This window comes from Pinus tabuliformis, chromosome 7, assembly GCF_031772625.1.
Source record: "Pinus tabuliformis cultivar Carrire ecotype Pingquan chromosome 7, CPIR1, whole genome shotgun sequence".
NCBI classification, from domain to species: domain Eukaryota; kingdom Viridiplantae; phylum Streptophyta; class Pinopsida; order Pinales; family Pinaceae; genus Pinus; species Pinus tabuliformis.
Window position 1 is genome coordinate 1,712,225,093 of NC_142293.1, and position 17,925 is coordinate 1,712,243,017.

General features: G+C 40.4%; 1 protein-coding gene across 2 annotated transcripts in view; it reads left to right on the top strand.

Annotated features, from left to right (window-relative positions):
• Positions 1–17,925, top strand: part of LOC149255173 (nucleoside hydrolase 3-like) — a 386,258-nt gene that overhangs the window by 214,717 nt on the left and 153,616 nt on the right. For both annotated transcript variants that reach the window (XM_089460377.1, XM_089460376.1), the window contains 2 exons: positions 13,637–13,834; positions 14,107–14,360. In XM_089460377.1, the coding sequence (XP_089316503.1) occupies positions 13,637–13,834; positions 14,107–14,360 (452 nt within the window). The remainder of the gene's footprint in view (positions 1–13,636; positions 13,835–14,106; positions 14,361–17,925) is intronic.

Genomic DNA, 17,925 nt, shown 5'->3' on the forward strand with positions numbered 1-17,925 from the left:
TTAATTTTCCTAAGTTTAGACTTAGCACCCCATTAAAAATATTAATTATTTTAATATAATCGTGTCTCTGGGTGGAATTTCCCAAAACGGTTTCTGGGTTCTTTGGAATGCATGTGCCCAAGCCTCCCTACAAAATTTGAGTCATAGAGAACATCTAATGCTACCCCAAATCAACAGTTTACTGGATCTCATAGGACGAACAAGAGAGAGCACAGACAACCTGACAGATATCAAGCAATGGTAGCTCAGGTTGCAGAACCTTCTAGCTTTCAAGAAGTCACACAACATCAAGTGTGGGTAGATTCCATGTTAGAATAATACAACTCTATCATGACGAACGATGTTTGGGAGGTGGTGCCGAGGCCTTAGGATAGATTAGTTGTAGGTTCTCGATGGATCTACAAGATCTAGTATGTTGCAGATGGCAGCATGGAAAAGTACAAGGCTAGGTTTGTGGCAAAGGGGTATGCACAGAAGGAAAGGATATATTATGAGGAAACCTTCACCCCAGTTGCCAGATATACTTCTATTCGGTCAGTTATATCCCTAGCAGCTCAAAGGGGATGGAAAATTCACCAGATGAATGTCAAGACAACATTCTTGAACAGGGTGAAAGAGGAAGAGGTGTACATAGAACAACTAGAGGGTTTCGAGACTCATGAGAGGTGCAATCATGTTTGCATACTGAAGAAATCTCTATACGGGCTCAAGAAGGCTCCCAGGGCATTGTATGGTCGGATTGACAGCTACTTGTAGCAGATGGGATTCATTAAAAGCGACACCGATCCCAGCCTTTACTATTTGATGGTAGAGGTTGAGCCACTCATCCTAGTATTGTATGTGGATGATATCTTATTGACAAGATCATCAGGGATCATAGAGGACTGCAAGAGGAACTTGGCAGTAGAGTTTGATATGAAGGATTTGGGTTTGATGCACTATTTCCTAGAATTGGAAGTGTGGTAGAAGGACAGGGAGATCTTCCATGGGCAAGGAAGATACACTACCGATATTCTGAAGAGGTTCAAAATGCACGATTGTAGACCCATATCTATGCTCATGATCACCAACTGGAAGAAAATAGATGCATCAGATGACAAGGATGTCGACCCCACCTTGTATAGACAGCTTGTCGGTTCACTCATGTATCTGGTCAACACTAGTCTAGATATTTGCTTCGTAGTCAATACCCTCAGTTAGTTTATGGTAGAACCAAAGAGGGTACATTGGGCAACAGTGAGGCATATTTTGAGGTATGTGCACGGCATAGTCGAGTATGGGTTGAGATATACCCAAGGGGATGAAGTCAGATTATGTGGGTTCACAGATGCAGATTCGACAGGCAGTTCAGTGGACAGGAAAAGTACCTTCGGGTACTGCTTCATCGTTGGATCAAGAATGGTTTCTTGGTGTAGCAAGAAGTAGAAGTCAGTAACACTAAGCTTTGCAGAAGCAGAGTATATGGCAACAAGCACAACTACATGCGAAGCTATATGGCTTCAGAAATTGTTGGTAAGCTTGTTCAGGTAGAGGATGGAGGTGACAAATGTCTACTATGATAATCAAAGTTTCATCAAGCTCTCTAAGAATCCAATGTTTCATGACAGGTCGAAACACATAGATATTCGGTGTCATTTCATCAAAGATTGTGTGTAGCGTGGAGCAATCCAGCTACAGTATGTTTCCACAGAAGAGTAGGTTGCAAATATACTCATGAAAGCTCTAGGGAGAGCTAAGTTAGTTTATTTCAAAGAATAGATGGGTATGGTGGAGAACCCGTTTTAGGAGTAGGGAAAAATTATTTCAGATGCTTCTTAGTAGAAGTAGTTGCAATTGTAGCAACATCAGATGAGAGAGAGTTGCAATGCAAATGCAGAGTTTGCAGTGTTAGCAGCAGCACAGATGCAACATCAGAGTTGTGCAGTGTTTGGTGGGTAGTGGCCAGACATCAACAGCATAATGGAGGGGTGATACAGAGACAGGGTGTTGTAGTAGTAGTGGTGTAGCACTAGAACACCTTCCTCACTAATAGGGAGTGTTTTTTTGTAGCATCGGAGGTCTTCTAGTCTCGAAACTTTGTGGATGGGCTAAAACACATGAGATCTCCAAAACCCAGAAATCGTTTCTGGAAATTTTACCTAGAGATGGCTCAATTAGATTATTAGTCGATTTTTAAATATTTCCTAAGTCTAAACTTAGGGAATATGGTTAATTAATCAATACTAATTGAGATAAGGTGATAATTGTTTGAAAACTCACGCGGATTGACAGGGAGTTAATAATGCCCTTGATTAAGTTCTAATCTTGGTTGTTTGTGCTCCAACACAGGATTATAAGAAGTCGATGGGTAAATGGAGAAAACACCAGTTCCAAATACTCAATGATCTTTGCAATTCGATTTCTCAGTAGGAGGTGATTCAGCAGTGAGATTGAGTTAGTGATTGAGTAGCGGGTGGTAGAGGGGAATCATAGATATTTTCTAGAGTTAGTAGTTCTGGAGGGGTCATAAGAGGAGGCTGAAATTATTCTCCAGGAGGCTACGTAGGGGCTGCGCAGTTCCTCAAGAGGGGCAGTTCGATTTGGCTGTGGAGTGGGTTATTTCAGGTGTTGGAGGATGGGTAAATTTCTAGAAGGCCTGGATAGAGACTTCCAGTAACAGAGACAGGCAAGACGTCTGATTCAGAGGGAGTTCTGGGCTGATCTTACAAGGGACTGCGCAGGGTCTGTGCAGAGGTTGATGCAGATCATTCTGAGGGTCAACTTCTGAGCCCAGACTGAGTTGAGATTGCTTGGAGAGGAGGGTAAAATTCCCTCAAATATTTGGTCCAATATTTCTTTTAGATAGAAACGCCAGTTTGGCATCATTTTATTGTACTCAAAATTCTGTTGCATAATAATAATAAAACCCTTATCTGTTGCACCAGTTTTCCCAAGTTGGGTGTTTCCAGGGACGATTGTCCAAAAATAACAGTGTCAAAATTTTGTGTGTGCTATAATTTCTCAGTTTTCAGCTTTCTATTTTTTCCGTAGTATTTTTATGGTGAAAATTGTAGTTGTGATTTTATTCATTGTTTGTCATAGCAAATAAACTGCACAATTAAATTTATAGTTAGAAGAATCATTTCCAGTTGCTGCAATAGATGAAAATTTCACATTACTTATTTATTTAATGTGCTAATTTGGTTGCTTAGCTCAAGAGCTCAAGGTTGCTTTTTGTGATTTAGGATTTATTACCCCTTAATGATGAGGCAATTTATTGCTCATCGGGGTTGGAACGATACAATGGTTTCTTTATAAATGGAGTATCATCTGCTCGAGGAACTGAATGATGGCTAATGAGGAGGGTAGAGCTCATGCTAGGCTTTTTCCCATGCACTAATCAAATTTCCTAGCCAACTTTTTCATTTTATCTTTTTCTTTCATTGTGGATTTCTTTTTCTTTTAACTTTCTTCTGTAGGGCAAAGTTTCCTGGGCCAAACTCAGAGATGAGGATGAGAGGGTGCCAATGCCCATGAACAATGACCACCATCTCAAGGAATGGAGATGGAATAATGGAAAAGATGGAAAGTTGTAAGCATTAGATATCATGGTCATGCTACTTCAATCAAAGCCTCCCCAATAGTGTCTTAAACCCTAAGGCCTCATAGGAGGTCTTGTTGGACTAGAGTGAGAGACTAACCTTCCAAGTGAAGTGAGGGAACAAGAATACAGTCAAGATCGGTAAATCATCTGGATGACCCCTTGATTCATATTAGTATGCCACAAAACATAATGTCAAAGCACATGATTACAAAATGGTTAAAGTACCCGTCGACGGATGACCTACCTTCCTTCAAGAAGGAATTTTGGATGGGAGAAAGAAATATAACTATAGAAAAAGGTAAAGGATATATGGCATCATGTCATGTGCTGACCATTAGGGTTGCTGGCTAGTTGGTTGTCCAAGGAGAAGAAAAAATTCTCCTATGGGTCACCTAATTTTTGGTGGGTAATAGGTCCTAATCATAACAATATTTATTCTGGTTTTTAAGCTCATAATGTTGGAAAAATAGTTTTAATCAAGAATATTAGGATTGATAAAATCATTTTAGTATTTCAAATTTCTCTTATTAATAAATTCATTGTCATTCCAAGTCTTAGTTTTAAACTTCATAGAAATGTAATATTTGATATTCTCATTCTCATTAATTTATTTTCTTTTATTTTCCAAAACCCTAACTCAAACCTCAAAATCTCATAGTGCAACCTATTTGGAGTCTTTGGTAGCTACAAGTCAGAATAGAAGCAATATAGAGAGCCTATACTTGCTCAAGTTGAGCAATTTATGCTTATATTTTAAATCTCTAATCATTGGCTTTAGACTCTACCAAATCACAACCTGTTATGATCAACAAAATGATATGAGTGTTACATTTGATATTAATAAAACATTTTTTGAATTTGCTCACCTTTATTCCAAATCTCATGAGAGATGTTGCAGACATAGATTCTAGAAAGATGTAATTATGTGAAAATTCCTTGAAATGCAACAAATGGAAATTATTCTGCTAATTGTAAATTAATTATGCAGTTTATTTTCTACTGCAAACAATAGATAATTCACATTGTGATTTCTTCACCAAATAAAATATTGTGGAAGCAAAAATAGGAACTGATCAATACTAGCACACACACATAAAATGTGATATCGTTATTTCTTGACAAAAGTCCCCGGAAAATCACAATGCGGGAAACCCAGTGCAGCAGCGAGGGTTTTTATTATTATGCAGCAAAATAATTTATGAGTACAATAAAATGCAAGGTTATTTGGGAGCGGGAGCGAAAATGTGGAGTGGGAGTGGGAGCAACATTTTCAGAAGCTCCCGGTTTGGGAGCGATTATATATATATATATATATATATATATATATATATATTATATTTTGGTGCATATATGTCAACAAAAGCTTGTAGAATGATGAATTAGATATAAAAAACATAGATTGGACCATATAACAACAATCATCTAGAAGTTATAATCTTCATCAACCATGTCCACAAGTTAGTAACATACAACATTGAATCTCATGATTCATCAATTTTAAAGTTTCAAGCTTTCAAAATTCAATATATAACATTTATCATAATTGATCACCAAAGTTGTACTTGTAAGACAAGTGTAACCATTACAACAAAGAATATCTAACATGAAATGAAATGAAATGAAACAACTTTCAACTTTCACGAAGCATCATATTCATAATTCATTACCAATGAGCTATAATTGCCAAATTCAAACTTCAAACTTAAATTGTCATATATTGTTTAAAAAAAATATCATAATAAATATGAAAGAGTCAACAGTTATTAAAACTACTAGAAACTAGAAAAGACAAGTAAATCTATTATCTAGAGCTTCCTCTTGCTGCCACGAGAAATGTCTAATTTCTGAGCAGGTCATGGTGGTCTTCTAGGAGTCTCCTCCCACACAGTCGCATGGGCAAAACCAACAGGCACATGCCCTCCACGTGAGGATGTACATGGAGGCGGCGACATCAAAGGAACGATACTTGGAACTCGAGCACTGACACTGCTACTGGATGGTGGTGGTGACATGGTTGTTGCTTCATATTCATCTCTCATAAGTTTTGCTTCCAATTCTTCAAGATGTATAGTGCCATCCTCCAAATTATCGTCCTTTGGGTTGTCCCAAATTTTATATGTTGGATCCTCATAAACCCGATCACAATAATGACTCAACAACCTGAAGTTGTAGTGCACATAAACCAAGTTTTTTGTCAATTTTCATTGAGTCTATTTCTTCTCACATTACGTATGAAGTTGTAGGTGCTCCAACACCTCTTTGCAGAAGAAGTATTTACAACTTGTGAGAGAAATTTTTTTGCCAATTTTGGCAAAAGTCCCATATGCTTCCCACCATGTGGGAGCATCAAAGAACCAAACAAACCAGTGCAAATGAAGTATCTGCTTAATTCAAGACACAGATTAACACACTCCTCCTTGTCAGGTACCAACTTGTCTAATGCTTGCATATATCCTGTAGATACCTCTGGATCTATATGGGGTTTGACCCTAACCCCACCCCCAAGTGCAAGTTGGCCCAACCAAGATGGAGAGTAGTATTTTGGCATAAGGATATACGCCAAGGCATGTAGTGGAACATTAATTTTATTCCACCGTGTACACACACAATTGTGAATCAATGTATACAAGTTGGGATCATCTTTCTGAGCAATAGTTTTTATTTGCCCCAACATGGTATCCATCTGCTCATACACCTCCCCAATCACTGGTTTATCTGTATCTGCAAAATGGTTCATGTTATAAATGGGCTTGGTGAATTCCAATACTTGCCTCACACGTGCTCAAAATAGACCATCAAGAGCGGTCTGCTCCACCTATTCAAAACCTCTCTTGTCAGCTGCATTTGTAGCCTTGTCCTTTAATACTTTCCGGTGTGGACTTGATTCCATGCTAGCCAATGACTCTATTACCTTTAAAAGACACCTGGAGGTGAGGTAATAGCTAGCAAATCTTGTCTTCGCAATCTCCAACAACTCCAATCTTGAGTGACTACGGAAAATCCCATGGGTATTGCTATGATTTGTAATAAATTTTATCATTTGTTTGCCTCTCTTGTACAAATCACCAATCCATTTATATTGTTGGTTTTTTTTCGTAATAATATCATGCATCAAAAGGTTCATTTTGTGAACTAAACACCCAAACCAAAATATGTTGGGGTATTTATCCTCAATAATTGCTCGTGTTCCCTTACAATTAGTAGCATTATCAGTAATGACTTGGATGACATTGGATGGTCCAATACGTTCAATTGTTTCAAGTAATGGTTCTGCAATGTTGATGTTGGTCTTGAACTTCTTTGGGTAATCATATGTTGAAAGAAAGATGGCACCACTAATAGACACAACAAGAACACTTATCAATGGATTTCTTTTTATATTTGTCCATCCATCAGATACAATGGACACCCCATGCTCAGTCCAAGAATTTGTCATTCTACTCAAAGAATGTGATATTTTTGCTTTTTCATGATCAAGTCCAACGGTTCTAGCCTTGTCATCCCCAGGGCTCTTGTATCCTTGAAGGGCACCATTTATGGCAGAAACCATTTCATGCCAATAAGGTGAGCGAAGAACATTGAATGGTATCCCACATGCATAGAGAAACCGGTAATTTTTTGAATCCACATCATTCCTACACCCTTTATCAAGGAAATCTGATATGGTTCTATGCCTTAACGAGATGTTTGGTCCCGTGGCTCCATATCCACTACCATGGGAAGATGTTGAAGGAGTTCTTTGTGCATGTTGATGTGATTGTGAGCTATGTTCAAAGAAACCCTTTGATTTTTTAGATTTGTATTGGGCTTTCTCCTCTTCCCTTATGTATTTGGCTCTTTCTGTTGTTGACACACTTGCACAAGTTTTGATTCCTATTGGTTTATCTTCATCCCATGGCCTTTTCCCACAAAGGTGCCTTCTGGCACGGGTTATGAACCTATGTAAGTTTTGTTGCAATGGGGGCATGCAAATTTAGTGGTTCCACCCCCTTTCCCTCCTTCAAGCCTAGAAACATATTTCCACAATGGGGTTTGGTCTTGTTTAGTTTTTTGGGCCTCATTATGTTCGATCTCTTCCTCTTCACCAAGGTACTACTCTCCGGGGTTTTCATCAAATCCACTATAATCCACTTCTTCATCCTCTTCTTCATCATGATCAACCCTCCTTCTACTCTCCAACACCATAATAATCAAAAAAGGAACCAAGAAGAAGAACATGCCAAGCCATATAACCATGATGTTTGAATGTTGAAGTTTTGAGTCTGCAAAAAAATGGAGGAATGGGAATGGGAAATAGAGATTTTTTTGTTTGTTTGTTAGCAATGAACATAAAAAAATGCTAGATTAGAGTGTAGATCCAACCTCTTTGGACTTCAATCCCAAGCTCCAATCTCCCCTTGCAAGCTCTTTAAGCTCATCCAAGCTCCTCTCTCTTGCTCTCTCCAAGCTCGTCTTTCCAAGCTCCAAACTCTCTTGCTCCTCTTGCTCTCCAATGGATGAAGTGAAAAATGGGAGGGGAGAAGGGCTTTTTATTATTTTCCCCCTCCCATTTCCCTCCCTTTCCTCTCCCTCTTGGTTGTTGCCCCTCTCTCTCGGCCGCGCGACCTTTTTCGGTGCAGGACGAGAGTGATTTTTAAGAGGGGGAGTGTTCGGGAGCGATTGCTCACCCTCTTACAAATCACTCCCGGAGCGTACGGGAGTGATCAAGGAGTGAACGCCCCTAACCGCTTTCCTAAACGCTCCCGAAAAACCAGGGATCGTTTATTTTTTGCAGGGAGCGCGCTCCCGAAATCGCTCCCCCTTTGGGAGCGATTGTGGGAGCACATTCCCGACTAGCTCCTGAGTGGAGCGTGAATTCAGAGCAGGGGCATGAGGGTGGGGAAGCGCTCCCTCGCAACCCTAATAAAATGTCACCAAACTGGCAATTCTATACAAGAGAAATACTGGCAAAAATATACTGAGGGATTTTACCCTTACTCCAAGCAATCCCGACACTTGACTGCCTCTGAAAAGCCCCTATACCCTGCTTTTTGCAGGCCTTGTGTCACCCTAGCGCAGACTCTCTCATGCTGAAGCCCAAAACTCCTGCAAATCAAGTCGTCTTGTTTGCTGTTGTGTGGGAACTCTCTCCGACACTTTGGAAAATCTTTCAGGCCTCTGGAACTGAAAATGTCCTTCCCTTTAGCCAAATCAAACTGCCTTCTTGAGGCTCTACACAGCCCCTGTGCAACTTTCTCGAGATAAATTTCGATGTCCTCTTTTTGACTCTTTGGAATCGAAATTCTTCCTTCAGATCATTGTTGACCTCTCCTACCACCTGCTACTCGATCTACTGGCTCGAATTATCCTGTTGAATCACCTGCACTGGAAAATCGAACTGGAAGCGGGAGCGAAGCGGAAGCGCGAAGCGGAAGCGCGGAGCGCGGAAGCGTCATTTTCCAAAAATCTAGGGAGCGAAGCGTCCGCGGAAGCGTCTGCTATATATATATATTTTTTTATATTTTTTTGCATTTATACTCAAAACAAACATCCCAAATACCAAATTAATTGTAGAAGACATGAAAACATGCATATTTTTGCATAAATCAAGATAGATATGGCATCCATGATTCCATTGTAGTTACTAGTATGTACAACAATCATCTATATTCTAGCTATTACAAACATACATCAAATTTTTAAGCATATTATAAAACATAAAACATTTAAGCATATTATAAAACATAAAACATAGAGCATATTATGATTTATCTAGCAAGTGAGCAACTGTCAACATTTGTCATGTCCAAAATTCAAATAATAATGTTTACAAAATATGTCACTTGGTCACCGCCAAGCCAAAAAGGTTCAAAATTCAAATTCACAAGTCTACAAGTCTAATGAGTAATCTATGACAAAAAGAAGTAGATTGTGAATATATCTACTAATCTCTCCTCCTTCCACCACGAATAGAACGTGATGGCGGGCCTCCACGTGGTGGCAATGAAGAAGATGGTCCCTGTGTAAGTCGTGGCACTGGAACTGATGAAGAAGAACCTCCTCTAGTAGAAACCAAGGGACCAGATGGGGGTGGGGGTGGTGGCATATCAACACCCGTGTCATCATCCTAGAATCGCTCAAAAAATTCATGCAAAAAAAAAACACTAGTTAACAAAAAAATTAAAAACATGAATTCTTTATAAGGGAAAATTGGAAAATTCATACCACAATGGACATACCTGGATAAGAGAATCCTCTAATTGCTCTAGTCGCAACACTCCATCCTCCAAATTGGGCTCCTCTGGATTCTTGTCCCAAGTCAACAAGTCTTTATTAGACTTTGCATCTTCACAGTAATGGGACAACAATCGCAAGTTGTAATGAACATAAACCAAGCTCTCTGCCCGGTCTAAATTCAACCTGTTCCTTTTAACACTGTGGATGAAAGAATAAGAGCTCCAACACCTCTCTGCAGAAGAAGTGTTTACCACCTGTGATAGCACCCGCAATGCCAAACTCTGTAGAAGTGGAGTAGGCCCTCCATGCATGTTCCACCACTCAAGAGCAGAAAAATTCTCTCGATCTTGAATTGCATGCATGCTCGAAAATGGACCAGTGCTGCTCGTATAGTTGCTCACGTGTCTCCGTACCAATGCAGCCTCCTCCTCATCAGGGATTAATCTACTCAATGCAGCCATATATTTTTCGTGAACCTCTTTATCTTGGTGTGGTTTTCTCCTGACTCCCCCCCCAGGTGCTGGTTTTGAAAGCCATGATGGATGATAGTATTTAGGTGTCAAAACATATGCTAATGCATGCAATGGAACATTTAGCATATCCCATCGTTTTACCACCTCTTCACGAATATAATTGTACAAGGTGGTATCTCTAGGCTCAACAATGTCTTTAATCTGCCCCAACATGCTATCCATTTGCTCATACACCTCCCCAATTACTGGTCGATCTGAATCTGCAAACTTGATCATGTAATAAATTGGTTTGGTGAATTGCAAAACATATTTAACCTGTGACCAAAAGTAACTGTCAAGAACAGTGTCCTTGACTTCATTAGCACCATCTGTGTCATTGTTAATTTCATCCCATGTTTCAGCACACACCAGATTAGTTAAAGCTTGTCTCACCTTCACTAGCCGCCTAAAGGTGAGGTAATAACTAGCAAATCTTGTCTTTGCAATTTTAAGCAATTGCAACTTGGAGTAAGTGCCATAGAAGTAGTTTACCCTTGTATGCCCTGTGATGAATTTAATGAGCTGCTTCCCTTTCCTGTAAACCTCAGCAATCCACCCACATTCTTTGTGTTTCACAATATCATGCATCAAAAGGTTCAATGTGTGAACCAGGCACCCAGACCAAAAGATGTGTGGATGAGTACGCTCAATAATTTTTCCTGCTAACTTACAATTTGCTGCATTATCTGTGATCACTTGAACCACATTATTCGGACCAACATCTTTGATTGATTTCAATAGGAGATCTGCAATGTTTGGTGCAGTTGCACTGATGGAGGAGGAGTCATGAGATGCAATAAATACTGCACCACTAGAAGAAACACCAAGAACATTTATCAAATGTTGGTTTCTAATATTTGTCCACCCATCTGATACAATGGATACCCCAGAATCCACCCACTCATGTGTAAAACGTGTCAAAGCTCTTTGAACCTTAGCTTTTTCTCTTTCTAATAAGACTGTTCTAGCTTTCTCATAGTTGGGGGCCTTGTATCCTTTTGGGGCTTCATTGATGGCCTTTACCATTTCATGCCAATAGGGAGAGCGAAGCACATTGAATGGTACACCGCAAGCACAAAGAAAACGGACTATCTTTCCATCCACATCATCCCTCCCAGTAACATTAAGGAAATCCCCTATTGTTTTTCTACCTCCAGAGGTTGCAAAAGTACCATGAGGAGATGGGCAACTACCAAATTTAGAGGTTGCACTTGATTCAGAATGAGTTTTTTGTTTCTTGTTTTTTCCTTGTGCAGCCATCTCTAATTTGATGTATTTTTGTCTTTGTTCACTTGAAATGTTTGGGCAAATGGTTACCCCCACGGAACCCTTTTTTTCATCACTGTCTAGCACCCCACAAAGATGCCTCCTCAGACGGGTATATGAACCCGTATATGGTTTTCCTCCATGACAACCATGAGGGCACATCCATTTGTAAGATCCACCACCCTTTCCCCCTTCAAGTTTGGTCACAAAGGTCCACAAGGGATTTGATGTACCTTTCCCATCTTGTGCTTCAGTGTCCTCTTCAAGTTCATCCCCTTCCTCTTCAAACCCTTCCTCCTCATCATACATTGGGTCACTACTATTAGGACCAAGTTCATCCCCTTCCTCTTCCCCTCTATTCCTCACCCTTGCCATCATTAAAACCAAGAGTGGAATGATACATAGAAGCCAAAAGAACACCATCTTGGAATATGGATATAGGTGGTGGACAACCTGTAAATAAAGGAGCAAGTAGAAACAATGGGAAAGAGTAGGAGAGGGAGGAGAAAAATACAATTTTTTTTTTCAAAAAAACAAGGGAGTTTGGGGTTTGAACTTACCTCTTTAGCTCTTGTAGATGAAGTCCTCCAAGCTCTTGCTCCAAGCTCCTCCTCCTTCTCCTAGCTCCTCCTTCTTCACTCCTCCAAGCTCTCCTCTCTTCTCCTCTCCTTTCCTCTCTTCTCTTCTCCTCTCCTCTCTTCTCTTCTCCAACTCTCATAAACTCAAAGTGAGAAAATGAGAAGAGAATGGGGGCTTTATTCTTTTCTAAAGTCACCCTAGACTCACCCTAAACTCACCTAACCCACCCCCTCATGCTAGTTAAGTTACATGTTAAAACAAATTTAAAAAAAATAAATTAAAAATCCGCTGCCGCGGGGTTGCATCCGGAAGCGCCTGGGTGGCGTGCGGGTGGCGTGCGGTTCCGGGCCGGAAGCGTGGCGCCACCCCGTGCCCGAACCGCCCTCCGATCCGCGGTTCCGGGCGGCCGCAACCCAAAATGCCAGGAATCGCATTTTTTAAACGGATCCGCGCCACCTCCTCCTCCGATCCGCGCTTCCAACTTGGATTCCGGGACGCTTCGCTCCGATCCGCGGTTCCGGGTTTGGATCTGGCGGGGGGGGGCGATTCCTGCATCACTGGCCTAGACCACTGAGTGTGTTCTCCATCTACCCATCGATCTCTTCTTATAATCTCCAGTTGGGACTCCAATGGCCGAGATTAAAACTTAATCAATGGTTGAGATCATCTCCAAGTTGATCCGTGTGAATTTCTAGATAATTCACACATTTCACTTCTTATAATCTCCAGTTGGGACTCCAACGCCAAGATTAAAACTTAATCAATGGTTGAGATCATCTCCAAGTTGATCCGTGTGAGTTTCTAGATAATTCACACATTTCTCAATTAATTCCTATTAATTAACCATTTTTCCCAAGTTAGACTTGGAATTTTTTTAATTATGGTCAATTAATTTAATTGAGTCATCTCTAGGTGGAATTTCCAGAAACGATTTCTGGGTTTTGGATAACTCTTGTGTTTTAGCATCTCCACAAAGTTTCGAGATTAGAACACTTCTAATGCTACAAAAACTAATAATTTCTACACTGATGTTTTCCTTGACATGAACTTTGTCTTTGTTCTACTCAGTAAAGGTAATGGCATTAAGAATTGAATCTCAGTTGATATTCAATTTGTAATAATAATTCTATTATAAATGAAGAACTATTTTCTAGAAAGACAATTTGATTTATAATTCAATACATAATTGTTGTAATAACAATACCTGACAAAGAAAATACTTTGTGGCAGTTACTTTTTATTGAATTGCGGATTTACTATCTTATTCCTAATTAGACTGGTCTGCAATTGATGATGTATACACTAGGTTATCATTACAATTTATGCTCTCTTATTCAAAATATGCAGTTGAACCTTCACCTTTTACAGTTACAAATTATTTGTTTATTTCTGATAGAAACTGTCAGTTTTTCACGTGTTGGGTGTAATCAATGGAGTTGGATCTGCCATGACTCATCCAAACCTATTTGTGTAATTGCAGGTCCTCAACAGCCCACATCAGACTGCCAAATATAATTGGAAGACACAGTTTCCATACTACAAGGAAGTTCTGTATAAGCCAAATTTAAAGGGAAAATTACCCAGCAAACCTGTAATTTTTGATATGGATATGAGCCCAGGGGATTTTATTACTCTTTTTTACCTCCTCAAAATGCCTGTCGAGCTGATTGATATCAAGGTGGAATGCATTACATAATTGATGGAAGTCATTATAATACTTAGTTTCCAACATAACTACTAGCACACCATTGACAAGTATTTATTCATTTATGTCAACATTTAATATGGTGTAGAAATGCCCATTTGCAAATAGATGAAGACAATCCTAAATTCATACTGGCATCTACTTCAAATGCACAACCTGCATCATCCTTCCAACCGCATGCTTACACTTACAAATGCCAACTGCATTTGTAGACTAAAAACATCTATATCATGTTCTATATGCAGGGAATCACTGTCAATGCCAATGGTTGGGGAAATGCTGCAACCATAGATATTATATATGATATACTACACATGATGGGACGTGATGATATACCTGTTGGACTTGGGGAGTTCTTTGCACTTAACCAGACATATTCATTTTTCAGCGCTGTTGGTGATTGTAAATATATCAGAGCCATTCCAGGAGGAGCAGGTGGTTTTATTGATTGTGACACTCTATTTGGACTTGCACGTGATTTGCCACGTAGTCCTAGAAGGTAAATATCGTTTTATCATATAAGATATATTTTTCGTTAACATGGCTGATGTGTTGCTGTTAGGACCACATTACTTATGAGGACTAGATGTTTACGTTTTATTACACAATTGTTATTGGTCAAGCACTGTGGTGACAGATACTCTTCCATGGTTTCTTTTTCCCTTTACAGAGTTAGCATGCATAAATATATTAACTGTGCTCAAGATTAAAAAAACAAACACAAAGAAATACCACATATTTATGTGAGCTTCATATCTGGAAGACTTGGCACAACATGCCAATAAGATTGATACAGCATGCATTCTACGGAACTCCCTTTGAATTAGCTGGTCATTCATAACTAGAAATTTTGGTCGGGTCCAAAGTATACATCTAAACAGATGTTTTCGTTTAATTTGAAGAAGCAGTCCAACAAGAAAGAAAGAACTGCAAAAGCTAGATGAAATTTAAAGTCCTAGTTTTTGCTGCTCAACAAAAAGGAAAATTTTCAAACTGGTTAATCTGACACACCTTAAACTGAAACTAAACGGAACATGTTCAAACTGATCATTATGAGACACCTTAAATTGAAATTATTTTCTAGCAAATAGGGTTACTTAAACTTTAAGATAAGTGGGGCAGTGAATTCTGCCTTTTTTCCTGATAGTCAGCCCTTCACCTGAAAAAGTAGTTCACGAACATAAATTCTTTCCAATCATATTTCATAGCTAGATATGATATTCTCTTTTGAATTTGAATCTTAAAGGCTTCGTCACTGAAAGAGTATGGCTCTTGAGTAACTAGGTTGTTAAATTATGGTATGTTCTATGCTTAGAGCAGTTTACTTATCTTTCTTATTATTATCCACAGATTAGCAATCACATGTACATAAGTAAAGTGTAGATAGAACATTAAATGATCAACAGAAAACAAGCCAAGACAAGAGACACAAGATGTGGCAGCTAGCCAGGGACAAACCCCAATATGGGGAAACCCTTTGATCAAATTTTCTTTTATCTTCAATAATTCAGCAGAGAGAAATAGTACAAAAGTCTGATTTATATCAGCAGCAGCAAACCCTAGATCAGCGGCATCAGCATCAGCGGCATCAACATCATCGGCATCAGTATCATCGGCATCACCGGCATCAGCATCATCGGCATCACTGGCATCAGCATCATTGGCATCACCGGCATCAGCATCATCGGCATCACCGTCATCAGCATCATCGGCATCACCGTCATCAGCATCATCGGCATCAGCCCTAAACTAGGGCAATCAATATCTTCCAAACCAAAGGTCAGATCACCTCGATTCCCGTGCCAAAAATTGCGGATTTCCAAGGAGAGTCAGCTTCACCTACTGCACAGTCAAGAGAGAGAGAACGCTGGTCAAAGCTCCAATCTGCAGTTTGTAAACCCTTATAAAACTGCGTCCTTCCTTCCCACGTGTGAGAGAGAGACCTATCTGCGCAGGAGAGAGAGAGAGACTCTTTTCTACACAGAAGAGAGAGCGAGAGATGGATGAGAAGTGTCTGTCCAAATGAGGAGGAGACATCCTGTATTTATATGCAAACGTTGATGATGAATAGATGTGTTTTTTGGGCTTTTGAGCCTACATAAGTTGCTGGCCAACTTTGACAATTTGTCCATAATCAAAATAAATTCATATCTCCATAAACGCTTATCGGAATCAGATGATCTTTAGATCAATCCTACACCTCTCGACGAGAGGAATCTAGATAAAATATTATCAGCCATGAATAAGGTGATCCTCATGGAGTTTGGCCCTAGTTGCCAATTTTAACACTCCCTCTCAACTAGGGAGAACTCCATCTGCAATTCGTCTGACCGTCGCTACTATTCATCCATCAAATGCACTGCCCTGAACAGCTTGACCCCTGCTCTGCTCTGCCTTGCTATGTTATGCTCTGCTCTGTTCTGCTCTGCTCGAACTATGAAGAAGAAGAAGAAGAAGTGATCGAGGATGTATCATACCATCCTCCACTGGCCCGAAGTCAGTCTCAGAGTGTGTACCACTGGTCCCAGACTAGTCCTCTACTGACTCGAAGTCAGTGTCATAGTGGGTACCACTCTCACTAGTCCCAGACCAGTATCATTGATCCCAGATCAATGTAGGTCATCCTAGCATAGGGAGTACGGTAGATACAACGATGCGTCCATACGTACTACTATGGTCCCTATCCTCATTTCCCTGCTCATTGATCAGATGAGAGGTACTTCCCATGAGTCCTAGACTGCATGGGTAGGATGCCTCGATAGGAGAACTAATCATCTTGTCCACAGGAGAGCGAATCATCCTGTCCCACAAGAGAGCGAATCATCTTGTCCACAGGAGAGCGAATCATCCTATCCACAGGAGAGCGAATCATCCTGTCCCACAAGAGAGCGAATCATCTTGTCCACGGGAGAGTGAATCATCCTGTCCACAGGAGAGCAAAGCATCCTGTCCCACAAGAGAGTGAATCATCTTGTCCCACAAGAGAACGAATCATCTTGTCCACAAGAGAGCGAATCATCCTGTCCACAGGAGAGCGAATCATCCTGTCCACAATCTCCATGGAGAACACATCATCCAGCCCCACAGGAGAACTAATCATCTTGGCCCATAGGAGAACTAATCATCCTGTTCCATAGTTGCCACGGAGAATGAATCATCCTGGCCCACAGGAGAACTAATCATCTTGTTCCATAGTCGCCACGGGGTGTCATAGGGGAAGGTTGAACCCTTTATCCTGTACAAAGTGCACCAACAGGGGATGATGAGTCACCCTGTGGTCATATGTTGCTTCAAGAAGTACCCCGCGCCCCCCCTGGAGCTCCCAGAGCTCAGTACATCATACTTGACCCTCATCAAAGGGTCTCTGAATGACACCAAGTCGTTTTCGGAAAGTCAGGAATTTGACCTTTCCTAGGGGCTTTGTTAGAATGTTGGTGACCTGTTCATCTGTACCGATATGTTGGAGCCTTATAGCTCCCCGCTGCACCATATTTCGAATATAGTGGTACTTCATATCGATATGCTTGGAGCGATCATGAAATACGCGATTTTCTGATAAACGAATCCTACTCTGGTTGTCCCATAGAATTACGGTGGTATCCAATGTAAATCCAAATAGCTCATTGAAGAGCTTTCGCAACTAGATTGCCTCACAGGAGGCCATGCTAACAACAATATACTCTGCCTCGGCGGTGCTCAAAGCCACCAACTTCTGCTTCCTGCTCATCCAAGATATCGAAGAAGATGCCAAAGAGAAACAGCATCCGGAAGTTCTCTTTCAGTCCACCACACTGCCTGCTCAATCAGCATCATTATACCCAAGTAGTCTCATATCTCCGACAGTGTATCTTAACCCATAAGTAATTGTGCCACGAAGATATCTCAACAGATTCTTGGCACCAATCCAATGTATGTGGTAAGGTTCAACCTTATGTTGACTCAACGTGTTGACTGCAAAGCATATATCTGGACGGGAGTTCACTAATAACATTAATGCTTCGACGACTTAACGATACTCGGTGGCATTTCGTAAAACAGGTCCGAATGCACTACTGCTTAACATT